The 27,150-nt window shown below is 40.8% G+C and overlaps 1 protein-coding gene across 2 annotated transcripts in view; it reads right to left on the reverse strand.

Moving 5' to 3' along the window:
* Positions 1 to 27,150, reverse strand: part of dennd1b (DENN/MADD domain containing 1B) — a 252,123-nt gene that overhangs the window by 175,027 nt on the left and 49,946 nt on the right. For both annotated transcript variants that reach the window (XM_057840683.1, XM_057840682.1), the window contains exons 4-5: positions 2,918 to 2,967; positions 1,768 to 1,887 (exon numbers count right to left, since the gene is read on the reverse strand). In XM_057840683.1, the coding sequence (XP_057696666.1) occupies positions 1,768 to 1,887; positions 2,918 to 2,967 (170 nt within the window). The remainder of the gene's footprint in view (positions 1 to 1,767; positions 1,888 to 2,917; positions 2,968 to 27,150) is intronic.

Raw genomic sequence — 27,150 nt, forward strand, 5'->3', positions numbered from 1 at the left:
GATGCTGGACGAATGTTGTGAAATCAAACCATTTAATAAAAATCGGAGAAAATATGTGTTGCTTGACATTTGACAGAAAATTTAGTTCCCTATGTTTAAAAAAAAAAACCTCAGCCTTTCAAATATTTTCACTTAAACTGTCATAAACCAACCAATATAAAAATAAAAATAAGCCGTCTATACATCATTTTGTTAAAAATGAAGCAAGCTATGAAAAGTCCTGCGAATGCATAATGAATTTTATACATCATATGTCAGATGAATTAGCATGTCTAACTCAGCGAGAGGGACAGGGAAGCCTCTGCTAATTGGCAGCAAAGCTTCATGCATAATTATGGACTGAGAGCGTCTATGCTGTCGCACAGTGGCAGTAGCGGAATAACGAGGAGCGAGAGAAAGAGACTATAAGGGAAAGACGGGAGGGGGGAACAAAAGACATGGAGTCGGTGTGTGTGTGGGGGGGTGTTGGGCTGGACACCGTTCTTCACAGCAGCTCATCATAACAGCGACAAACCCACGACTGTCCGCCAAAAATACACACAAACACACACACACACACACAGGCTTTGTGTTCTTTTTGCCATTTAGCTGTTTATCTGCTGAAGTTAAAAATGGGTTCATTTTGCACATTTTCCAGTTTATTATTAAGTGCACAAGTATGTCCACTGAGATTTGCACCAAAATGTTTTTCCTAGTAGTGGTTAGGGAATTAAGTCTTTAAAATTATCATTTAAAAAAAAAAAAAAAAAAAGACACTGTCTCATTTGCTATTACGTGTGAATTAAATGATAATAGCTTCTGTTGGGGTGTAATTATGCACAGAAACTGCAGTTTTATTGGGTTTGATGTTCTCCTTTATGTCTGCTGTGATAGGATAAATCCACCTTTACAATATCAAAAACAGCTCAACTTTTGGATAATTGTTGGTAAATCACTAGTACATTTGTGTGGGCATAAACGGTTTCATTTGGCAAAGTTTAGCTCAGTGTGAACACTGAAGATGAGAAATAAACTCTCAAAAATATGTGCTTACTTCTTAAAAAAAAAAAAAAAAATCATCTCATGAGATGAATAAAAGGACAGAAAAAAGAATAAATCCATGGCCAATTTTAAGTACAGTTTACAAAACTAATTACATTTTTTTGTATATTATAACAAAATGTGGATTTAAGGCCTTTTTGCTGATATAAAAACCAGGTATGTACAAGAAATTGAGCATATACATTGCATTAATGAGGAACCAAATAATAATCCTGCACATTGGCTTTAGGGAACAGTGAAAAGCATTTTAACATGTTATTTAAACAACAACAAAAGCTGAATATGAGTCATTTCCATAAGCATTAATTTTGTCATCATCAGACATCGCATCACAGGCTGACACACACCAATGAAAGCGTCTTCCACTGGCCAAAACAATAGGTACACCTGTAGAATTGAATGCAAGAATTGCTTTTTAAACGCAGCCTTAAAGATAAAAGTGTAAAATGTCGATTAGTACTTTTGAAGGAGATATCAATGTAATATGCCTCAAATTGTTGAGGTGAAATGTGTGTGTCATAATCTTATATTACTAGCTTTTGGCTTCCCTTAATTACCCAAATTTAAGGAAGAGGCAAAACTGAAAAACTTATCAAAAACAAAACAATGACGGTCTTATTAAATTATAATATCTATCTGAATGCCAGAAATTAGAGGAAAAAAATCTTTATTTTTCAGTGTGTGTATGTGTGTGTGTTCGAAGTGGGGGGTGAGTGAGTGCATTACCTGAGTAGACATATGCAGACTCGGCAACCTTGAGTTAGTCGACAGAACCCGAACCTCTGCTTGCCATCTATATCGGTCAGCACAAAAGTGAAGTTTTGTCCAACGTGACTCTGGGATACTCTGCAAGAGGGACAACCATATGATACAAGAGGAATGATCTCATAACAAATGGGCGCATTAAATCGAGAGAATTATGCAAACAGTAAAACTAATGTTCATGTTCACCAAATGTCTTAAGTATGGTATCAAGACAAACTCTGAAAGAACACAGAAAATAAACTCCATAGAAGCCAAATACCACTAGATGGCAGCAGCTCAGCTTCAGTGGAAAAAAAAGATTCCACACTGTAACACACTCTCACTCTGTTTTGGTAATGGGAATTGTTTTGTAGCCTTTTCCCAAGCCAGAAATTAAAGCCGACTGCCTTGAGGAGGGATGCTGGCCTGAGTGGTTTCATGTGTCGGAAAATGTCTGCCTATAAATGTTCACTTTTTTGGCAATGTATTAAAACAGCAATTATATTGTGTGTGTTTACAAGAAATTGTCAACTATACTCAATCATCCCTTCATCCATTGTATTGTGATATTCAATAAATTACAATGCAAATACGAAGATGTCAATATAGATTTTTTTAAATTAATTTTTTTATGGCTGTGCTGCTTGGGAGGAGAACATTAAGAGTCATAACATTATGACCACTTATGCAGTTAAGTTGTGCCAATCTAAGAACTGCATCAAAAATTAACCTTATAGAGGGCTAATTCTTCCACATATAAATTAAAGTATGGGTTTAGTTTGCATCCATCAATTTTCTCCTACTTATCCGAGTTCAGTTGCGTACAACTGCACTTCATTATACAGAGTTGTGTTTTAACATTTTGATTGAGCCATTGTTAGAATAATTAACATAATGCTCATTTAATAATGCCACCATTGAGTTATTCACATTTTAATGGTGCACTCTTTGTGAAGTACATTTTACAATACAGTTGTACGAAACAGATCCTGAGGTACTTCGTAGAGGTGATCATAAGGTAAATTATGTTTTTGTGTGAACCTGCCTATGTACACGTGTGCAGGAGAGTAAAAGTGGTTTGAAACCGAGATGTGGTGGGGGAGGAAGTAGGAGAAAGAGAGAGGAATCATACCTTTCCATGTCAAAGGGAAAGCAGAACTTTGGTATCGTCTGAAGCACCTCCTGAGAGAGCGAAACAGACACACAGTTTAGAGAAACACATATCAAAAAGAAAATACAAATAATCACCAGTATTTTATCATAAAACTCTCTTGGGCACTATGAAGTGGCTGAACAAAATGAGGATTAATGTTAATCACTTCTGATAACAATCAGACAAGTACTAAACAGTGAATTCTAAATGCAGTTAATCCAAATGAATGGGCCATATCAACGACTTCACGTGGCTAAACAAAGTGGTAATGGTCCCTTTCTCCACAGACAGGCAGGGATCCTCAGTCCACAGCTTGAATAATTAGCAGTTAATAAGTTCATCGATTATGGGGTGCCAAAGGGAGATGAAAGGATGAAGAAAGAAAAAGAAAAAGAGAGAACACTGTGCAGAAGCTACGGTGGTGGCAGATTGTAGCGACAATGGGCTAAGCAGCTCAGAGGGGTTAAGAGGTAAGGGGGGTGGTGGGGAGTACAAGCCTTCGGGGCTTTACCTCCCAACACCTCCCTTGTGGCTTAGAGGAGGAGGAAGGGAGGGTCTCTGTGCTCTTCATGTAAGGCGGGAGGGGAAGCGACGGGTGTGGGGGGCACCTTTTCTACCGCCAGCATATGGATTTAGACAGGGAGCAGCAACAGAGCAGAGCACCATATGGAGTGAACCACACCAAAACACCACGCGGCAGCCCAGCGCCGGGTTCGCACTCTGTCTGTGTGTCTGTCCGTCTGCCCCTCGCTCTTGACTATCCTGGCTCCTAAAGGTGCAGGCTGGTGGAGTCCTTTATACAGTCTGTGTCACAGCTCGTCTAACCTCTCTTTCAGCTGCCGCCAAGCCCAGTGACTAATCCTAGTGACTGTCTATGCTTCGGCCTCGCTCGCCTTTCTTTATCTTGCCATGTCTGCCAAGCTTGGCCACCGAGTCCAAGGCCTGTCTCCTTTTTGTTGCCGATGAGAGATGTCCCAGCCATCTCTCACTCAGTCTCTCCCTGTGCCAGCCCAAATAAACTGATCCCGAAGACAGGTTGGGTGTCTGCTGCTTCTACTCTTGCTAAGACCTCGCCATGGGGAGCCAACCAAGCTGCCCCCCCACCTTAACAAACCATAAATCTGTCACTGCAGCACAACACAAGCATTGTCACAGACATACAAGCAAAAGCAACAATGTTCTATGACAGAGGGGGAGTAACAGTGTATTGTGTGTGCATTTGGGTGTATGATATATGTGAATTTCTGCCTGCTTCAAGGACTTCGCACTTTTATGGATGGGAGGGTTAAGCATGTACATTTGTATCAGTGTACATGTTCTGGTGTGTGGGTGGCTGAGTTTGACTCACCTATATATTTTGTGTGCACGTGCCCCAAAATGAAGCATAGGGTAAGGGGAGGGGGTGTTGGTGGGAAGTAGCTGTTTTTCAGAATTTGTGATAGAATTGAGAACTCAACAAATACAGAGAGCTGGGTGGCAGAGAAGGTCTGTGTGTGGGGGTGTGCAATGGGGTGTGTGTGTGCTCGTGCGTGCAGGTGTCTTGGCGTGTGCGGCTGAAAAAACTGTCACACACATCAGAGCTGCCATCGCTGTGTGCGTTTGCTACTATTATTAACCACTATGTACAAGCACCAATATGTTCCAGAGAGCCCTCCTTGGCGCACTGCATATGGTACACAAACCCAAACACACACACTGGGACTCGCTTTGCCTGCAAATAAAAACATTTGACTTGCCAGATTTGAGAGTTGTCACAGCCCCGCCCCCATCAGGTAACTGCTCTTGAGTGACAGTCGAGGGACTGCCGAGACTCTGATCTCATACAGGACCATCGGGAATGTTCGCGTTTGTATGTGTGAATAATGTGACATAGAAACAGCAGATGTGTGCTATATATATATTTCTAAGGGCCTAAACAACATATAAGATTGCCATTCTCAGGTATATAGACATCATATACTGCGAAGACATTTACAATCCTCTGTCTTAAGTCGTTAAAGAAACTGCCATCTTACGTCAGTAGGAAAGATCTTAAAATGACGCCGTCTTTTTATCCACCAATGTTAAATGACTATTTAAGGATTTAAATGTATTTCTAGTTTCATTTCAGTCCATCGTTACCTAAATTAACAGAACTTAGTCAACTCATCAGGATGACCAAAACTAATCATTAATGTTTTCTCCGTCATAGCATTTTACAGTGAAATGAAGGCAAAGTTACTTAAGCGATAGAGATGCGCTTGCACTGTTAACATGGCCATCAAAAAGTTAGAGGTATGACAATCCATCAATCTGGATCAATAAATTAATTTGTATCAAAACACAAAACATTGATAAATATAGTCAGATTTTAGAATGCAGTTTTGTTAAAAAATAATGGTTTTATTTAAATGTCTTCAATGCCTCGGCAACAAAATTGTCGTCAACATAAAAATTGCTTAGTATTTTTTATTGCTTCAGAAGAAATTGAACTGATTGTGTTAAACGTATATGCAATATTGTTTTAAATTGATCTAAAGCCTTTGAATTGAATCGACTCGTAGCAGACTTTGTAACGTCAGCAAATACTGTATCTTTGCCCAAAGAATCGAATTTGTATTGTATATTGATTGATGATATACAGTACACCCGTATAGAAGCTTCCAACATTGTAGTGCTAATATGGTGTCTGCTTATAATATACTTCCTATATGTTAATGTAATCTGTGTCTATCTTATTGTTTCAACATAGTATGATCTATTATCCCAACACACTTCAATATTTAGTAAACTATGTCATATTATTATAATATATTAATAATTGATATGAACAAATAACATTGAAATTCACGATTGCCATGTTTTCATCATCAATTCATTATTATTTGATCGTTTCGGTGGTTCTTGATAGGTTTCAGGTTTACCTGAGTAACTGACTGCTTCTGATATCAAATGAGAGGTTTTACATTAGTGGAAAGTACAGGTAGTAAGATGTACCTGACTTACGTGATTGTGACTTTACGACGCCTGTCTCGTCGTTTTTTTTAATTTATTTATTTATTTTAAAATGTTGACTTTTGTTTTGTGATACATGCTTTTGTTCTGGCGCAGGCAGCGTAGAGCAGGTTGTACTTCCGCAAGCGAGACCATTTTCCCACCGCCCATCCCACACACAGCACACACATATGAGGAAGACCGCAGCCGAGTAAAGAGATGACAGGGTGCGCACACATTTGTTGCTTGTGAAGCATCCATCATTTTGAAGATGTCCGGATGCTATCTGATGAATTCTAATCGTTTGTTATTGCTGATGAGGAGCTACAGTGGGGCAAATAAGTATTAAGTCAACCATTAATTGTTCAAGTTCTCCCACTTGAAAATATTAGAGAGGCCTGTAATTGTCAACATGGGTAAACCTCAACCATGAGAGACAGAATGTGGAAAAAAAAAAAAAACAGAAAATCACATTGTTTGATTTTCAAATAATATGTTTGCAAATCATGGTGGAAAATAAGTATTTGGTCAATACCAAAAGTTCATCTCAATACTTTGTCATGTACCCTTTGTTTGCAATAACGAAGGCCAAACGTTTTCTGTAACTCTTCACAAGCTTTTCACACACGGTTGCTGGTATTTTGGCCCATTCCTCAATGCAGATCTCCTCTAGAGCAGTGATGTTTTGGGGCTGTCGTTGGGCAACACGGACTTTCAACTCCCTTCACAGATTTTCTATGGGGTTGAAATCTGGAGACTGGCTAGGCCACTCCAGGCCCTTGAAATGCTTCTTACGAAGCCACTCCTTTGTTGCGCTGGCGGAGTGTTTGTGATCACTGTCATGCTGAAAGACCCAGCCTCGTCTCATCTTCAATACCCTTGCTGATGGAAGGAGATTTTCACTCAAAATCTCTCGATACATGGCCCCATTCATTCTTTCCTTTACACAGATCAGTCATCCTGGTCCCTTTGCAGAAAAAAAGCCCCAAAGCATGATGTTTCCACCCCCATGCTTCACAGTGTGTATGGTGTTCTTCGGATGCAATTCAGTATTCATTTTCCTCCAAACACGAGAACCTGTGTTTCTACCAAAAAGTTCTATTTTGGTTTCATCTGACCATAACACATTCTCCCAGTCCTCTTCTGGATCATCCAAATGCTCTCTAGCGAACCGCAGACGGGCCTGGACGTGTACTGGCTTCAGCAGGGGGACATGTCTGGCAGTGCAGGATTTGACTCCCTGGCCAGCGCATTGTGTTACTGATAGTAGCCTTTGTTACTGTAGTCCCAGCTCTCTGTAGGTCATTCACTAGGTCCCCCTGTGTGGTTCTGGGATTTTTGCTCACCGTTCTTGTTATCATTTTGACACCACGGGGGGGGGGGTCTTGCACGGAGCCCCAGATCGAGGGAGATTATCAGTGATCTTGTATGTCTTCCATTTTCTAATAATTGCTCCCACAGTTGATTTCTTTACACCAAGCAAAGAGTGAAGAGTTACAGAAAATGTTTGGCCTCCGATATTGCCAACAAAGGGTACATAACAAAGTGCTGAGAGGAACTTTTGGTATTGACCAAATACTTATTTTCCACCATGATTTGCAAATAAATTCTTTAAAAGTCAAACAATGTGATTTTCTGTTTTTTTTTCCACATTCTGTCTGTCATGGTTGAGGTTTATCCATGTTGACAATTACAGGCCTCTCTAATCTTTTCAAATAGGAAAACGTGCACAATTGGTGGTTTACTAAATACTTATTTGCCCCACTGTACTTGTGAACACAAATTTGAATTGGTGTAATTGAAGATGAGACTGATTTAATTTCATTTTATTTTATTTTCAATCTGCAAGTGTTGATGTCATTCGCAGCTGAATAAAGTCAGCAAACCATGCGGACGTCTGGCAACGTCATTTCGGAGCTTAGCTCGCTGTCTAGCTAGGACTTAGCTCCAAGGTCTTGGCGGGGACAGTACAATGATGTATAATAAGTGTTTTTGGGTAATATTTTTTTTAAGAGGCTGTTTAGAGGCATTTAATGGGTAAATTCCAACTTACGCTGAAATCTGTGTTACATTGCCGGCGCAGAAACGGAACTCGTTCGTAAACCGGGGACTACCTGTATTATAGGTAACTCAGGACTTTGCCAATCTTTTTTGTGTCCTCTTCCATACCTGCCCCCACTGTGATGACAATAAAAGAAATGCATTAAGGTGTTCCTTCACAGTTTTGTGCAGCACCCAAAGCTACTCACAATAACAGCTCTTACATACACATACCCCCCTGTTTGCTATTTTCCCTAGACAATTAAAAAAAAAAAGCAGATAATATATTTGTAGATTTGCAAGGAGGTTGGTGGGGCAGTGAGGAAGGAAAGTGCTGCTAGGTTGGCAGACGATGGTATGTGTGTGTGCTGTTTATCGTGAGTGGTGACAGGGGTATCACTCAGTGAGACAGAATGCTCTGGGTTCCCCCAGTGGACCAGCCTGCTATCACCGCACCGCAACACTACAACAGCAGCCCTGTGCAGCTTTGCTTCATACCCCCGCAAAAAATCACAGTACAATAGGGAGGTGCAAAAACAATTCAGCATAAGGAGGTTGCCTTATTTCTTTTAAAAATGGGCCTAAACTTAACTTGTTACAGTATCAGTAAACGTACATTATTTTAGGAGTGACTGTGGTTAGTGAAAGTTAACAGGGTATACTACTTCAGGGGATTTGATGGCTTAAAAAACAATGTGAGTCCAGTTTGCTTGTTTCTTAAACAAATTCACCCAAGCTCTTTGCCACTTAAAATTTAATAAAACGGCAAAAAGCAGCTTTAAAAAGGTGGATGTAAATGTGAGCTAGTTTTGAACTGGTTGGTTCTCATAAATGTTTTTCATTGCCAACACAACATTAGATCTGGTGTTTCATTTTGAGTGTGAACTTCATGAGCAATATTCACTCTCCCGTGTGTTTTCAAATATCCCATAGGGAAGCAGAGGAGAATGGTAAAGAATTGTGATTCAACAGCGGGTGTGGAAAAAGAATGAGTGTGAGCTGGAACATGCTGAAAATAATCAAGCAAGAGGTGAAAAGACAGAATGTGAGGAAGGCTGAAACAGACAGAGAGAGACAAAGTGAATGTCATAAGAAACCACAGAAGTGATGGAAAGTTATTCAGTGTGCGGATACAGCGGCCAAGGGAAGGAGGTAGAAGGAACTCAGTTCATGCCCTTCTCCCCATGCAGCAAGGACTCTTCCCTTGGGGAAGTCAGACTTTAAGCCTTTGCTCTGCTTTATATTCCCCCGGCTACTGCAGCCAGATCAGTCTTGCCGGCTGCCCGACTTTACTCAACCTACTTCAGGACAGCTCGGCCTCCAGAGTCCTCTACAAAGAAGTTGGTTGAAGCAAGAATGGCATTAGGTAAATTTGTAAACATAATTGGTTTACCAATACTAAAAGCAACAAGCATAGACAATCATGGACGAAATTATTGGCACCCCTGGAATTTTGCCAGAAAATACAGCATTTCTCACAGAAATTAATGCAATTACAAATGTTTTCACTATGAATGTGTTTATTTCTTGGATGTACATTGGAAAAACACAAAAAAGCTGGAGAGAAAAGGCAAAATGTGCAGAATTTTACACAGAATGCAACAAATGAGCTGGACAAAATTGTTGGCACCCTCATTCTTTTTTCTGGCACTGGGCACTAGTCTCCAACCATTTCTTGGTGCTATTTGAGATATGTTTTAGGTCAATGTTCTGTTGGAACACCCATGATAGGCTCAAAACATTTTGATAGTCTCCATATTTCATAACTCCTTGCACACTGTCAAGGCACCCAGTTCCAGAAAAAGAATGAGGCCTACATAGAAAAGAACATAGTGCCTATAGTCAAAAATGGTGGCGGTCCACTGATGTTTTGGGGTAGTTTTGCTGCCTCTGGCACTGGGTGCCTTGACTGTGTGCAAGGAGTCATTAAATATGGAGACTATCAAAATGTTTTGGGCCGCAATGTAGGATGTAGTGTCAGAAAACTGGTTCTGCGTCAGAGGTCATGGGTGATCCAACAAGACAATGACCCAAAAAACACCTCAAATAACACCAAGAAATGGTTGGAGACAAAGCACTGGTGAATTCTGAGGTGGCCATCGATGAGCAAGAAGGCACCCTTCAAATCTGAAAGACCTGGAACAGTTCGCAAAAAAAGAGAGGTCCAAAATTCCATCTGAGAGGTGCACGAAACTTTTTGATGGTTATAGGAAGCGACTGCTTTCTGTTATTTCTTCTAAAGGATGCGCAACCAAATATTGAGGGTGCCAACAATTTTGTCCAGCCCATTTTTTGCATTCTTTGTAAAATTGTGTACATTTTGGCTTTTCTTTTCAGCTTTTTTGTGTTTTTCCAATGCACATCCAAGAAATAAACACATTCACACTGAAAACATTTGTAATTGCATTAATTTCTGTGAGAAATGCTGTATTTTCCTGAAAAATTTCAGGGGTGCCGACACTTTCGTCCATACTAAAACTGTTAAGTTTGGGTTGTTGAAGATTTATTATGTGTTGAGAGTAAATCTAATATCTACCTCACGACGAGGTGATATCATTTCTTATGACAATGATATGCAATAATTGCCAATATTACAAAGTCTGCAACGTGTCCCTTCAAATACAGGTGCCATCGATTGATGTATTAATCCAGCTCTACTGTAGGTATCGTTGCACCACTTTCTATTCCTGCAAAATGGATTGACGGATGGGCGGACTAACGAACGGAAAATACAGGCAATATATAGCAAAATGTCCAATGTCATGGATTAGCACTAGTGGGTGAACAAATGTTTTAATTCAGCTTGCTTCATTTCTGAACTAACTCACAATACAATGTTGTAAGGTTATTATGTGCTGGTGCTCAGCTCATATTATTATTAAATTAAGAGAACATGTCCTTAACATTGATTGTTTTGTTTTTTTTGGCTACATTAAACTATTATTCTAAATACCTTTCTATCTCTTTAAAAAGTATATAATTTATTCATTATAACTATTGGTAACTCCCTATTTATTTTTCTTTGAGGTTGAAAAAGAAGAATCAAAAGAGCATTAGGGTCAAGTTATATCCTCGTTCCTAGTTACCAGACTTGTTTGAGAAGCTGGTCGCACAAAATGGCACACATGTAAAATAAAATTCCTATCAAAATAATTAATGATAATATTCATATATTGTAATAATTATTTAAAAAGCACCCCATATATTCAATACCGGTACAAGGTTAACCCCATGGCTTGGACACAAGAACATGTTTTCAAAGCATTGGCCTGAAGACTCATGAAAATGTAGCAATTTGAAAACAATTCCAAATTTAGCCATTGACTATCAAATTAATGTCGGCATGGCTCCTTTCACATCAAACCATAGCCTCAACACATCCTACCTTCACCTTTTAGCTCTCTCTCCCAACTAACTGCTCTCTCTCACCTACCTCCTAAACCCATGGTTGTCTTCTTAAAACCCCCTTCCTAGAGACCCCACCTATTCCGCACCCTCACCAACACCCGTTGTCTTCCCTATGCCCCCCCCACCCCCCTTTCCCCAATTAGTCTGTCTGTGCGCAGCAACCCATCCGATGCCTGCCCATCCTGCCGGTGCTGGTCCGCTCATCCAGCCCCTCTGGCTAACATGACAAAGAGAGAGCCTCAGTATTCAAAAAGACACACTGCTTTAAAATGTCGAATGGTAGGGTCGACCTGGGTGCAGCTTTAAGCAAAATATTCAAATTCTCAGCCTTCCTTTTTTAAGAATTTGCATGGATATGCATTCATTTGCAGTGTGTAAAGCCACAAGGACAGCTGAGCTTTGGTTTTAGAAAGGCTGAAAAAATAAATAATGCATAGTTAAAATGTATGATTGCATGAAATCTTGATGGGTCGGGCTGGTACATTAAAACCACATTGGGAAAAGAAAGACACAAAGTCACAAAGAAATGACTTTCACACTGTTGATGTGCAATACGGGCAAAACTTTATGTTCAAATATGAATAAACTTTATGTCGCAGTATTGTATATTTCTTTGTAATGAATGTAATGACTGTTGCTCCGATCTCCCTCAAATATACTTCATATCAGTAAAAACTGTCTCTTTTTTTTAATTAAAACTCCATTTTTATTTACAATATGACTGCAATTTAATGTTGGTTATGATAGTTGTACTTGTAGTGCTATGTAGGCCTAGCTTTTAAGGCAGATTTAAATTTTGAGAACTATTGCCATATACATACATCTCCTACCTTTGTTGAATCAAGAAATCACTTAAATAGAATCTCTTAGACAAGGTCAAGTAGGCTACAAAATAAAAAAAAAACAGAAGTATCATGCCAGGATCCAAAGAAATTCCAGAAGAGACGAGAAAATAAGTATAGGTGAAATCTATCAGTCTGGAAAAGGTTACAAAGCCATTTCCAAGGTTCTGGGGCTCCACTAAACCACTGCCAGAGCCATTATACACAAATGGAGAAAACTGGGAATAGTGGCAAACATTCCCAAGAGAGGTCAAAAAAACGAAGGTTGTTCAAAGAATGCGACGCTCCAGCACTTGGCTAGGATAAGTGGTGTTGAAAACGGAAGGGTGTTTCAAAGTGCTTTTTTCTACAAATAAAGTAGTTACTGTATTTATGACTTTCCTACTGTAGTAGTTAAAGATAGACTATAGTGTGTTCGCGCATGTATAAATTACGGTCATATCAGTTCTGTAGAAATGAAACTGTCAAACACAGAACACCTTTTATACTTGTACTCCTGGTTAAACACATTTTATTGGAGTCCTAGCTATCATTAAATGAAACCAAATGTAAGCTTAAAAGTGCAAGAAAAAGTCAGATACTAACAGGCACCGCCAGGATATAGCGGAGAATGCAGAATAAAAGGAGCAGAAAAACAATAGGCAGAGAGGCAAAGTCTCCTCTGGCCGCTGCAGACCACAGACCCTGCAGAGATTCCTTTCATTAGGCTTTAATATTATGCTGCTGGCTTGCCATTCTGACCTGCACTATGTGCCGGTAATAAGAACGGCCTTCAGAGCCGGACCAAAGCAACAGAGCTGCTTGAGAGGGGGGGTGGAGGTGTAGGGGGAGATGGAAGAAAGATAGAGGGGTGCATGAGCATGAGCCGATGTGGTGCACTTTCAAATTGACACGGGGCGGGGGTGTTACATTTTCACATTCTCGCTCATTCCAACCAAGCTGCTCTGGGAGGAAAGTGGGGGAAGAGGGCATTTTGTCTTTCTTGAATTGATGAAATCCCACCATCAGTGACCCCTCTGGTGCGAGGAGTCTGCAGTGACTAAAGTTATTTTGGTTAACAGCATCCCGCGTTGCCAATATCCTTCTTCAGTAGGTGTTGAAGGTGGCAGATTGATCTCCTGGCCTCTTCAAACACTTTGCCAACACTTGTCAGGAACACAGGAAGTGTGCTTCTGAGTCTGATGAGGCACCCATTGCTACCAAATCAATCAACTTCAGGACCTTTACTAATAAGAGTGGTGAAACAAAAATCGATGAAATACTGTAGATAAACGTTTAAAGCAACACTAGCTAACTTTTCAACCTTTATAGGATATTTTCATAACATTTGTGATAATATGTCAACTGACAACTAGTTGGATGACACCTCTTTTATATTTTAAGAGGGTCTGTATCGCTTTCACCAGCACTAATTAACTTTAAGGAGGGTGACACGAATCCTGCCACACAAAAAACTACAAATGTGCTGACTGCTTTACGGCATACGTCAATTCCCCTTTATTATAAAGACGGAAGGCGATGCGAACGCTTTCGCGCGAATTCTGCAATAATGGAAGAGCAACAAAAGAGACAAAAAGTTTTATCTGAGGAGGGGAAAAAAAACCCGGCTTTCACTCGCTGGCATGACGCCAACCACCCCCCAGTCAACCGAACTCGTCATCTCTGACGAGTTTTGCCACACTAAGCTACACGGTTGCTAACCGTCATATCCTATTGTTTAGCCAAAACTGGATTCATTACCTTATTACTATTCATCCTTCACACAGCCGCTGGAAATAGAAATGTTGTTTAATCCATCTGCAGGCAACCGGGAGATTGATTTTCTATTGACTGATGATTTTACGACACTTTGCAGGTGTGCGCTGGTCCTCATGGGAAACCCAGTCTTCCTTAAGGCAAAACACTACTGCTTTTGTCAACTGATGTCGCTCAAATCGACCAAAACTGAAAAACTACCAAGTGCTTCTTTAACGTGCTGTAGAGTTGTGTGTCATCTCCATCGGTGTGATAGGAGATGTCATACTGTTCAAGGATCTGAGCTAGGGGAAGCATATAGATGTTAAATAAGAGTGGTCCAAGAATGGACCCTTGAGGGACTCCACACGTAAATTTGGTTCGTTCTGACTGATGGTTTCCGATTGACAAAAAGAAATCCCAGCAACATACATATATCGCAATGTTATTTTTTCTATTATTGTTCAGGCCTATCCCAAACAGAGCTATTTAAGTTATCTGTTGAAAATTCTTCTAGTTTTAATATCGCAATATAATATCACAATATATTGGAAACTCCCCAAAAATCGCAATGATAGTTTGGTCCAAGCTCGTTAAGGCCTAGTCAGAACCTTCAGAACATGCTAAAACAACTACAAGTTAAATTGTGAAGGCAATTGAAAAAAGTGACATTCATCCAAATAATAGATCGTTTAATTACTTGTCAGATTAATCGATTATAAAAATGGTCGTTAGTTGCAACCTTAGTAGAATGTCAATAAACAATTTAAAGAAAGCAAAATTGAACTCTTTTGAGGATTTGTTAGCCATCTGCCAAGCAGAGGGCAGAATACACCCGCTGCAAAGTATAATACACTCTAGGGTGGTTGTTGGGAAACCGGTCCTCAAGAGCTGCTGCGGGTACTAGTCTTTGTTCCACCTGATCATACACGGACCGTTTAACCAATCAGGTTTCTGCGGAAACAACAGATTGGTGAAAAGGCGTCCTCCTGATGGGTTGGAACGAAAACCCACAACCACTGCGGCCATTTGTGGAATAGTTTTCCCACTCCTGCTCTAGTCTAACTCCAGTCCAGAGCGCTGTGCTGGTTTCTCTTCAACGAGGTGGCCAGTACACACCATTCTGATCATTTGTCTACTCTATATAATCTGAGTTATTTTATGCCGTGTTTCTCAACGTTGTTTGTTCATCATGACGGGACGGAAGAAAATGGCAGCTGCCTTACCTAATTAAAAATATTGCTAGAAACTACCACAAAACCTCGAAGCACCAAGGGTAAATCAACCAATTTTTTAAGGTAAGATTTGAAATCAACCCTTTCACATAATATCAGGTTACAAGGAATGAGTGCTACAAGCCTTTAATGCTTTATTCACAAAATCTCACTGATGTTACAGCCATGGCAGCCATTGCATTGGCACTTATTTAATTTCAAGATTTCCCAATGGATGTATACAGCATTTATGCTTTTGGGGGAGGGGACAACAGCTTAGAGAATAAATAAATGGCATCAACAACAACAGTGTGCATTATTTCAGTGCTAATACCCTGTCCTGCTTATGTCCTTTATACGCATCACAGATGGGCTCAGAGAGGGAAGAGCAGAAATATTATGCCTGTGCCGAGATCTTCCTCTGAATATATTACCAAATGATACGGGGAGATGTCTCACTCCTTTCCACACTCGTGTGCACACGCATTCACATACACTTGGAAGTGTTGGGCCAAGAGAGCTGCATATGCCCAAACATACAAGCATGGGCTTCATTAATGAAGTGCCAGAAAAAGAGGGAAAAGGGATAGAGAGGACGCGCACATGTGCGTGTCTGCGTGTGCACGAGCACGAAGCAGCCGGGAGGGATTTTCTTCTTTAAGCTTTCAGCTCCCACTGGGCATAGCTTGACCGTATGAACCCTGATGTGGGCCTGCCTCTAACACATGGCATACACACATGTATGCCACCTCACACCTATTCGCATACTGAGTCTATACAGTGAAGCTCAACATTGGAGTAACAGTGGAACCCTTGTTTCTAAACTTTTTCTGTGAACAAACTCTAGCTAATGTAAATGCAAATTTAATGAAAAGAGAGCCGGCCGGGTCATTGTGACAGTCTCCTCACCAACTGCAGTCTTCTGGTTTTAACTGTCACGGTTTCCATCTTCACTTCCTCTACACTTAAAGTGCCTGTGACACGAAAAAGCATGTTTATTTCATAATACACGCGGTATTTTATGCCCCTGAATGATATGGACCGCTTGGATGTGTGTGGAAGCGATCGCTATATTTATTTAGTTTTTTGAATCCCGCGCCATGAAAATGAGTGACTACCGGCTTCGGTCTTGCATTGAGGAGGAGGGCGCTGTGACGTGTACGGTAGAAGACGTTCTCTTCACTATACAGTGTACTGTTGTGTATGAGGACGAAGGATTCAGCTGATTTTGCGGATTAATACTTTTATTTTTTGCATCACGCCAGCCAAACGGCTGCAGAAAAATCATTCTGTATGCGGGAGAGGCGTATGCGCCTTTTTGGAGTTTCAAAAGGTTCCCATTCACCGTGGATATTTACTGTGGGACCATTGGACTTACAAGGAAGTGAGTAAACATCTTGTTTTGTATTATGTCAAATACGAATACAGTGATTACAAAGTAAACACTATAAAATTCCTTTAAATAAAGGACTACTTACGTTTGATCATTGATAGGCATGTAAAAAGCTATCCTCATGCTCATTAGCAGTTAGCTGTTAGCGCGTTAGCTACACAACAACTCCAGCCACCCTCCTCCAGGGAACGAACTGTAAATTGCTCTCCGCCGGGTGGTTTGCCGATCCGCAAAGAAACTCGACAACCGGGTCGTCATGTCAAATAATCCAGGCTAGTTATGTGTGATTTTCCACTTCGAAGACTTTGAAACATCCCTCGGTTCGGGTTAGCATGTCGGCTAGCTGTCACTCCTTCTGGTCTGTTTACATTCTCCGAAGCCGGGGAAGGGAAATTACATATGTCCGATTTAGGTGTCATAAAATATCGTTCGGTAGGTGTGACAGTAAAGGTGAAGTCGACTGTTTTGACCATTATGGAGTAATTTTGCCATTTCGTCTTGAATAAATGGATTTTTATTATTTTATATTCCATTTAGCACAAGATTGTTATTTGTCATGACCATGCCATTTATTTAGCAATTGGGGAAAGTACTTGGGTAAAAAGAATATCCTGTAAAAATATTGAAGTAAAGAGACAGAAACAATGACATTTTTCTGCTCTCGTCGCGTTTTCCTCATTGTGAATAGTTCCCCCTCGACGGGCTGACTGGTCCTTCTCAAGCCATTTATATTGCTATTGGGGAAAAATACTTGGATAAAAAGAATATCCTGTAAAAATATTGGGAGTAGAGAGACTGAAACAATGACATTTTGCAGCTCTCTTCGTCGCGTTTTCCTCGTTCTGAACAATTCCCCCTCAATGGGCTGAATAGTAAAACCGATGAGCCTAGTCTACCGCTGACGTCATCCACCTGTTGGGGACGCTAAAGCCCTATAATGGTAGGCGTGGCTAACCGGCAGATTAAAAGACTAATTTCTCGTCATCTGCGCTTTTCTAAATTGTTGTATATAGTCGAATCGTCTCAAAATATGATTCTAATTCACATAATAATGCCATTTAAGACTTTTTTTCTGGTGTCATATGCTCTTTAAGTCTGTTCCAGTTGTCTAAAGCAGGGGTCCCCAACCTATTCCACTAAGGCACACTGTGGGTGCAGGATTTCATTCTTACCAAACAAGATGACAACACTTTTTCCCCAATCTGGTGTTTTACAAGTGCAATCAGTTGATTGCAGTCAGGTGTGGCTTGTTTTAGCAGAAGCCTCATTGGTTCAACTGTCTCTGCTGGATCGGCTGGAACAAAAACCAGGACCCACAGTGTGCCTTGAGGACTGGGTTGAAAACCCCTGGTCTAAAGTATATACTAGGGTTGTTCCGATCACATATTTTTGTACCTGAGTCCGAGTCACCGGATGTTGGGGATCTCCCAATAACTAGTCCTGATTCGATGCCTCGGCAATGCATTGAGGACAAAAAAAACAGTTATCATTTAAACAATCTATCCCAACATGATAGCCATACAAAAGGGTCAATGCAGCAGTGGTTTAAGCAAAGTAAAAATGTCGTAGATAAACTTGTATATAAAAAAATAACATAATAGAAATTCCACTATATGCAGTTCCAACACAAGGTTTTACAAAGTCAATAAATCAATTTTACACAGTGAAAGTACAACTGAAGTACTTAACACCACTTCTAAAACCAACAAATTCATTAAAAAAAATTTTTGAACCCAATTCAGATTCTCTAAAAATGATCTGATCAGCCCCGATTTCGGATGGTGTGATCGGATTGGAGATATTTAAAGATTATACCATGCATCTGAGTTCTGAAGAAAAACAACTGACAATTTAAAAACATTGTTAGTAGGTGTGTGTCTCTTAATGTGCCTCCTGTGTCTCATAATCAACACTAAAAAGAATTGCGCTCCACAAAAAAACAAAACGAATTGGTTGGATCACTCTGTGCCATATGTTAGCATCCATTCTGTTCAGGGTTCACTCTTTCAGGATGCTTTCAGCAAAAGAGATCCTGCTCTCTGTACTTGTCAATATTATATGACAGGGGCACATACAGAGACAATCATTCAAACTCACAATTAGAGATTGACCGATTATCGGCGCCGATATTTGGAAAGTTAACATATATCGGTATCGGCCTTTTTATGTTTTTTTTTTTTTTTTTTTTTTTTCTTATCCGGCCGCTATGAAAAAATCAATTTAAAATTGGATTATTTTGGGTCGGATGCAGCCGCGCCTCTCTCTCCTGCCTACTGTCTCCTATACCAGTATTCACCTGGTCTGTCTCTGATTGGTTGAATCAGTGGTCTCCAAACTATTCCACATAGGGCCGCAGTGGACACAGGATTTCATTCTAACAAAACAGGACGACACCTTTGCACCAGTCTGGTGTCTTACAAGTGTAATCAGTTTATTGAAGTCAGGTGCTGCTTGTTTTAGTAGAAACTTCATTGGTTAAACTGTCGGTACTCGATCGGTTGGAACAAAAACAAGGACCCACAGCAGTCCTTGAGGACCGGTTTGGAGACTCCTGGGTTAAATAGTAATGGTAAATGGACACTTGTATTGCGCCTTTCCACCTTTTTAAGGCCGTCAAAGCACTTCACACTATATCCTCATCTACCTACTGGTGACACAGCACCATGTGCAAAGTGGGGTTTAGTATCTTGCTGAAGGATACTTAGACGAGGTCATCGGGGCTTTCTTTTCGGTGGAAAACTTTCACACAGCTAGTACTTATTTAACCTTTTATTCACCTTTATGAGCGATGTTTCTGAGTCTAGGAAATTCAGGCACTTCTAGACCTTTTAATTTCTATTTGTGTGATTCAATACACATGCTTTACACATTTAAATGAGGTTCAGTGTTTGCATTATTGAATATTTTTACACCAATATTTGCCAATTTTATACTGCAAATGAATATCAGCTCCAAAAACGGGATGCAACCTCAAAAAGCGAAAACAAATCCCTAGATCTGCACCAATATTTCATGGTTATTCCTGTACTCCTCCCTCTACCAGGTATGAAAGAAATAGGTTTGCAAATTGGATGGAATTACGCTGACTAACCTCCCTGTTAACTGTATATAATCATACTCATAAGCTTGAATGTTGACTTATAATTTTTGTCTGTAATGGCCATGGTGGTGAACACCAGTGTCTTAATCGGCGCAAAAGAAACATTTGCCGGTTCATCACATTTAACTATGATGTTTTGACTGAGCAGGAATATGAGACCGCTTCTTTCCTATAAAATTCCTTCTAATTCTTGGTATTAGAAGTGCAGCAGTGCCAGGATCCTGTTTGTAAGACAGCTTTAATTGCTTCATCTCTAGTTGTAATCACTAGTGTTCATGTTAGCATTTCAACTGCTTCTTACTGCATTGCCAAATTTTACCACAACTTTGCTTTCTCAGTCTTTGGAACACTACAAATGATATGAAAAGGACAGTTTCCACTAAACACGTATTTTTCCTTATTCTTTACTTTTTACTGCATTTCATTTCCCGGGAAGCAAGCCCAGAGATCAGCGCTATCAGGACCTATGAGCAACAAAAGGTCCTAGTTAGGCATCCAGCTCAGTGCTGGAGCCAAAGGCCAGCTTCGTGGGGCAAGACTGTCCATTAGTCAAGACCCTGGAACACCCCAGGGATCTGGGGGTGATAAGGGTGAGAAAGAAGAATAAAACACTATCAACCCAGACACATAAACACACTTATTCTCAAAGGCAAACACAGATCATATGAGGCCTTGTTTGACACTGCTGTCAGGGTGCAGCGAAGGGGAAAGACAAAACCCTGTGACACTGACAACATACACCTACACAAATACATGCAGATACTCAGTTCAGGTTATATTAGACGAAAGGTTTGAATATTTTTCCTTTTACTACTTTATCTTATTTCATAAACTGGTTACAGCATTGCAAAACGTGGGTAAAGAAGTAATGAGAACTTTGACAAAACACTATTTTGCACTATTTCTGTGTGCCTGACTTTCTTATTTTTATATGTGAAGGGAGTTAGTGGTCAATTATTTGTGGGCCCCTCAAGACAACCGTCTTTGGGGGGCTGGCTGGCAGAGATATTTTAAGACTCGAAACACTATAATTACAGCTCTGTGCATCATCTTACCTTTCCGTTTGACCCTCCCATCGCCCAACCACACCCACTTTAGGCCCAGGTCCTAGTTTTTGCCTTTAGCCATGTATACAAATTAGATCAAATGGTTTCACCTCCAGCAATATATATAGTTAAGATAAAGTGTGAGTCATAAGTTAATTTTTTGCAAATGTCGACTATAATGTGGTAATGGGTTTCCCTAATTGGTGGCATCAGAGGTCATCAACCCATTTAAGAGAAGGCATGTGATGAGGGTGGGGAAGGTGAACCCCTATTTTGGGACTTAAGGAATTTGGGGACCCTTCACTCATGTTTTGTCATTGACAGCACTAGACGGGGTATAAAAAAAAAAAAAAAAAAAAAAAAAAGTCTTCCTGTATATGAAGTTGGAGGTAACATATTCCATGACATCGCTATGCCCAGATACCATGAAAAAACAGCTTGAATGTTAAAGTGCAGTTCATGTTCCTGATCCTGCATAATGTCTGTTTCACCACCAGTACCTGCAACATTAGGGGATGGTCACTGGGATCTGGCTGGGGCAGCGGTGGTATGGCTGCAGACTGCAGGGCTGGAATATTGAATTTTCCATAGAATGTATAGTTATGCAATTGCAGAATCTGCAGTTCGGTATTCGCTAATTCATCTAATTGCAATTTCGCTTTTGCAGAAAATTACGACAATTCTTGAATTTCTGTGAGACTTTAACTCTTTTACTGCCATTAACAGTGCTTGACTAGTATTAGTGCTAAATAACTTTATTTATTATTTTGCACCCTGAACATATGAGTTGGCCTTCTTGAAGTCACATCACACTGTGGTAAGCTATAATTAACTTTCCTATGTGTGCATGCTTCTTTGACTGCAAGTGTATGTTCAGTCTGCACATTTTCCTCCACAACTTTGGGATGACATCTGAGAGCGAATGGATGGAATTCCATCTGTCTGCTTCAATTGCAAGAAAAAAAAAACTCTCGTGAATGTGATCTATAAATACATTTTAAGCCACCTTCCTTCTTTTTCCTTTTCCCATCCCTTTCCTCCCTTGACAACCAAGTAGCATCTGCAGATGACCACGACATCAAGGGACTTCGGAGCTCAGGGACGAATATGATGGCAGGAGGGGAAAAGAAAAAGGGCAGCTAGCAAAAGAAAGAGGGAGCAAGTGCCTCTCAACGTCAGGTTTCCCCAGCACACCCCAGCGTGCCAGCCAGCCTGCAGTCTGTTCTCCTTTGAGCTTTCTATTCTACTACAGAACAGGGGGAAAAAAATCAATTCATATTTCCATAATCCACACTCCTGACTGTGTGCATGTCTTTGCCTCGCCCCCTCCTTCCATCCCTCTCCATCTCTTTCTCCATCTCTTCCTTTTCCCCTGGGGTAGACTAACCCCTCCACCCCGATCCTACGGCCTACAAATGTCATTACGCTGAGCAACAATAACGGTCTAAACAAAAGGAGGCCTAGCTCTCAGCCCCTCTGCAGAGACTGTTTGCTGCTGCTGCCATATGCTGGCCAGCACGGGCCACAGAAAGAGACTGAGTCTAGCTACAGAGGACTCCAGGCTCAAGCCCCACGGAGGAGGAAAAGAGCCTTAATCCTGGTAATGAGGCCAGTGAATACAGCCTTTATGTATACAGGGGAATGGGCCAATCCCTCTGTACACAGCGCACTAACTAGTTGTCTTAAGGGCCATTTTATCCACACAAACGATCTGGTCAACAACAGAATAAAAGAAAAGTAAGGTTCACCAAACTGTTCTGGCAGCTAAACCAAAGAAACGTGTTGGAAAAGGGGATGAGGTCTGGGCATTGGTCAAGACACAAACTATCACACTGTATCTTTTTCTGTCTTGCAAGCATATCCAGTGGCTGCATCAAGCCTCCTGGTCAAATCTTACGTAAATATTGATTGAATCATTTTGCTTATATCTTCATTCAACTTCCGTACCACTTATCCTCACAAGAATCGCAATTGTGCTGGGGCCTACAGTAGGCATGGAACACCCTGAAGTGGTTGCCATTCAATCACAGGCACAGGGCACATATACAGTAGACAAACAACCTTTCATACTCACAATGACACCTATGGAATGTACAGCCAGCCTACCATGCATGTTTTAGGGAATTGGGAGGAAACTGGAGCACCATGAGAAAGGCCACACAGGCTCGGGCAGAACATGTGCACCCCACACAGGAAGGCCGGACCCCGACATGCTAACAACTCAGACACCATGCCACCCTCCTTCGGCTTATATTATCATGTAGATGATTAATTATTCATACTTTTGATTAGCATTCCATTAGGAGGAAAGTCAAGTAGAGCAATACTTTAAGTCACAACCCAATTTTAACTGTCATTGAGGTACAGATTAAATATTCCCAAACTTGGAATCAAACTTTTGCACAAAGTTATACTTAAAATTTCATTTGGGATGTACCTGATGAAATAAAAATACTGCTAAAAGTTCAGTTAGGAAAAAGAAAAAAAAAAGGAAGGTGCTGTGTCGCATCAATGAATCACTAGTTCCGGAGTGTGCATTTGTCATACTGTTTTGAGAAAATGTTTCTATTAAATATTGTGCATCTGCACGATCTATTCATTTTCTATACAGTATGTCAATATTAGGGTCACAGGTAAATTGGAGATGATTTGTCACATATGTCATATTTCACATATTGTAGACACACACACACACACACACACACACACACACACACACACAGTTGAAGCCGGAAATGTACATACAGTTGTGGTCAAAAGTTTACATACACTTGTGAAGAACATAATGTCATGGCTCTCTTGAGTTTCCAGTTATTTCTACAACTCTGATTTTTCTCTGATAGAGTGATTGGAACAGATACTTCTTTGTCACAAAAACCATTCATGAAGTTTGTTTTTTTTATGACTTTATTATGGGTTAACAGAAAAAGTGATCAAATCTGCTCGGTCAAAAATATACATACATGGATCTGAAAAAGCGAATCATTGACTTGAACAAGTCAGGAAAGTCACTTGGAGCCATTTCAAAGCAGCTGCAGGTCCCAAGAGCAACAGTGCAAACAATTGTTTGTAAGTATAAAGTGCATGACACTGTTTTGTTACTGCCACGATCAGGAAGAAAACGCAAGCTATCACCTGCTGCTGAGAGAAAATTGGTCAGGAGGGTGAAGATTCAACCGAGAATCACCAAAAAGCAGATCTGCCAAGAATTAGAAGCTGCTGGAACACAGGTGTCAGTGTCCATAGTCAAGCGTGTTTTGCATCTCCATGGACTGAGAGGCTGCCGTGCAAGAAGGAAGCCCTTGCTCCAAAAGCGGCACCTTAAGGCTCCACTGAAGTTTGCTGCTGATCACATGGACAAAGACAAGACCTTCTGGAGGAAAGTTCTGTGGTCAGACGAAACAAAAATCGAGCTGTTTGGCCACAATGCCCAGCAATATGTTTGGAGGAGAAAAGGTGAGGCCAGTAACCCCAAGTACACCATGCCTACCGTCATGCACGGTGGTGGTAGTATTATGCTGTGGGGCTGTTTTGCTACCAATGGAACTGGTGCTTTACAGAGAGTAAATGGGATAATGAAGAAGGAGGATTACCTTCAAATTCTTCAAGATAACCTAACGTCATCAGCCCGAAGATTGGGTCTTGGGCGCAGTTGGGTGTTCCAACAGGACAATGACCCCAAACACACATCAAAAGTGGTAATGGAATGGCTAAATCAGGCTAGAATTAAGGTTTTCGAATGGCCTTCCCAAACTCCCGACTTAAACCCCATTGAGAACTTTTGGACAATGCTGAAGAAACAAGTCCATGTCAGAAAGCCATCAAATTTAACTGAACTGTACCAATTCTGTCAAGAGGAGTGGTCAAAGATTCAACCAGAAGCTTGCCAGAAGCTTGTGGATGGCTACCAAAAGCGCCTAATTGAAGTGAAAATGGCCAAGGGACATGCTACCAAATATTAGCGCTGCTGTATGTATATTTTTGACCCAGCAGATTTGATCACTTTTTTCTGTTCACCCATAATAAAGTCATGAAAGAACCAAACTTCATGAATGTTTTTTGTGACAAAGAAGTATCTGTTCCAATCACTCTATCAGATGCCACGTTTACATGGAGCCAAATATTCCAATTACAATCGGAATATTTGTTCAAACCGAATAAATGTGTTCCATATAAACACCTCATTCGGAATGAACAAGCCCAAACCGAATGGAATCTCATTCCGATTCACAGGGGTGGAATATACCTTTTCCCAAACCGATTAGAAGTAAAATTATATCATGTAAACAGGGAAGCGGAATGGTGTCTGGTTGCGTTCTTTCTGCGCATGCTCCGTACTGACGTGGTGACGTCACTTGGTGACGTAAGTAACGTCACTTGCAACATGGCTTCCAAGCACACGCACAGCGCACCCACACAACTTTTTAAATGAACGGCGTATCATTCTGAAGTTTTGTTTCCACTCGAAAAGTTAAAACAGCAGCTGATCTGACGATCGATCTCCATGTTTTGCAACGTGACGCTTTGTTTTGATTAATCTGCGCATGTCAGACGGCAGTTGTCAAACGTCCTTTCGGAATAAAGGCAGTCACATGTAAACGCTGGATCGGAATAGATGAAGTGACATGTAAACAGCTGATGTGAAATTTCCATTCGGAATGATTTGAATCGGTATGAATAAAAGTCAGCATGTAAACGTGGCTAGAGAAAAATCAGAGTTGTAGAAATAACTGGAAACTCAAGAGAGCCATGACATTATGTTCTTCACAAGTGTATGTAAACTTTTGACCACAACTGTACACTGAGCAAAAATGTGCATTTCAATTTTTTGTCTCACTCTTGGAAGTCTAGGAAGTGATGAGTGAAATCAGAATCTGCAAATCAACCCTGAACAATAGCTAAAAGTTGCAGAGTGAAGTTGGTAAGAAAAAGAGTTTTGCATCGACATGGGCTAAAAGACCATCCACTAAGAATAGATCCATTACTCCTAAATGAAACACTAAAAGAAAAACAGATTACAGTTTGCAAAAAGACACCAGGACCAAGATATTAACTTCTGGAGACATGTCCTTTGGTCTGATGAAACTAAAGTGTGTTTCGTTACAGCAGCAACTGGAGCGCTACATAAAATAGCATTATGAAGAAAGAACATTACATGGAGATATTAAGGCAACATATCAACACATCTGCAGGATGCTAGAACCTGGGCATGAAGGGGTCTTTCGAATGGACAATAACCGTAAACACACAGCCAAAATAAAAAGTGGCTTGACGATAACAATGTCTTTGAAGGGCCATCACAAAGCCCTGATCTGGATCCCATCAAAAATTTGTGGGTAGATCTGAAAAGGGATGTGCGAGCAAGGCTAGCTACAAATCAGACTCAGCCATAGCAGGTCTGTCAGGAGGAATTTGCCAGGATTCCAACAGAGTACGGTCAGAAGCTTGTGGAAGGTTACCAAAAATGTTTCACCCGAATCATGCAGTTCAAAAGAAAGTCTACTCGATACTAAGGAAATGTCTGTAAACTTTTGAACTTGAAAATAATATACAGTGGGGAGAACAAGTATTTGATACACTGCCGATTTTGCTGGTTTTCCAACTTGCAAAGCATATAGAGATCTGTAATTTGTATCATAAGTTCTCTTCAACTGTGGGGGACGGAATCTAATACAAAAAAACAGAAAATTACGGTGCATGATTTTTAAATAATAAATTTGCATTTAATTGCATGAAATAAGTATTTGATACATCACAAAAATCGAACTTAATATTTGGTACAGAAACCTTTGTTTGCTATTACAGATACCAAACGTTTCCTGTAGTCCTTGACAAGGTTTGCACACACTGCAGCAGGGATTTTGGCCCACTCCTCCATGCAGATCTCCAGAGCCTTCAGGTTTCGGGGCTGCTGCCGGGCAACACGGACCTTCAGCTCCCTCCATAGATTTTCTATCGGGTTCAGATCTGGTGACTGGCTAGGCCACTCCAGGACCTTAAGATGCTTCTTACGGAGCCACTCTTTAGTTGCCTTGGCTGTGTGCTTTGGTTCGTTGTCATGCTGGAAGACCCAGCCACGACCCATCTTCAGGGCTCTCACTGAAGGAAGGAGGTTGTCAGCCAAGATCTGGCGATACATAGCCCCATCCATCCTCCTCTCAATACGGTGCAGTCGTCCTGTACCCTTGGCATAGAAGCAGCCCCAAAAAAATGATGTTTCCTCCTCCATGTCTCACGGTTGGGATGGTGTTCTTGGGGTTGTACTCATCCTTCTTTTTCCTCCAAACACGACGAGCCGAGTTTAGACCAAAAAGTTCAATGTTGGTCTCATCCGACCACATGACCTTCTCCCATTGCTCCTCTGGATCATCCAGATGGTCAGTGGCAAACTTCAGACGTGTCTGGACATGCACTGGCTTCAGCAGCGGGACCTTGCGTGCACTGTAGGATTTTAATCCACGA

The sequence above is a fragment of the Corythoichthys intestinalis genome, chromosome 7 (genome assembly GCF_030265065.1).
Source record: "Corythoichthys intestinalis isolate RoL2023-P3 chromosome 7, ASM3026506v1, whole genome shotgun sequence".
NCBI classification, from domain to species: Eukaryota; Metazoa; Chordata; class Actinopteri; order Syngnathiformes; family Syngnathidae; genus Corythoichthys; species Corythoichthys intestinalis.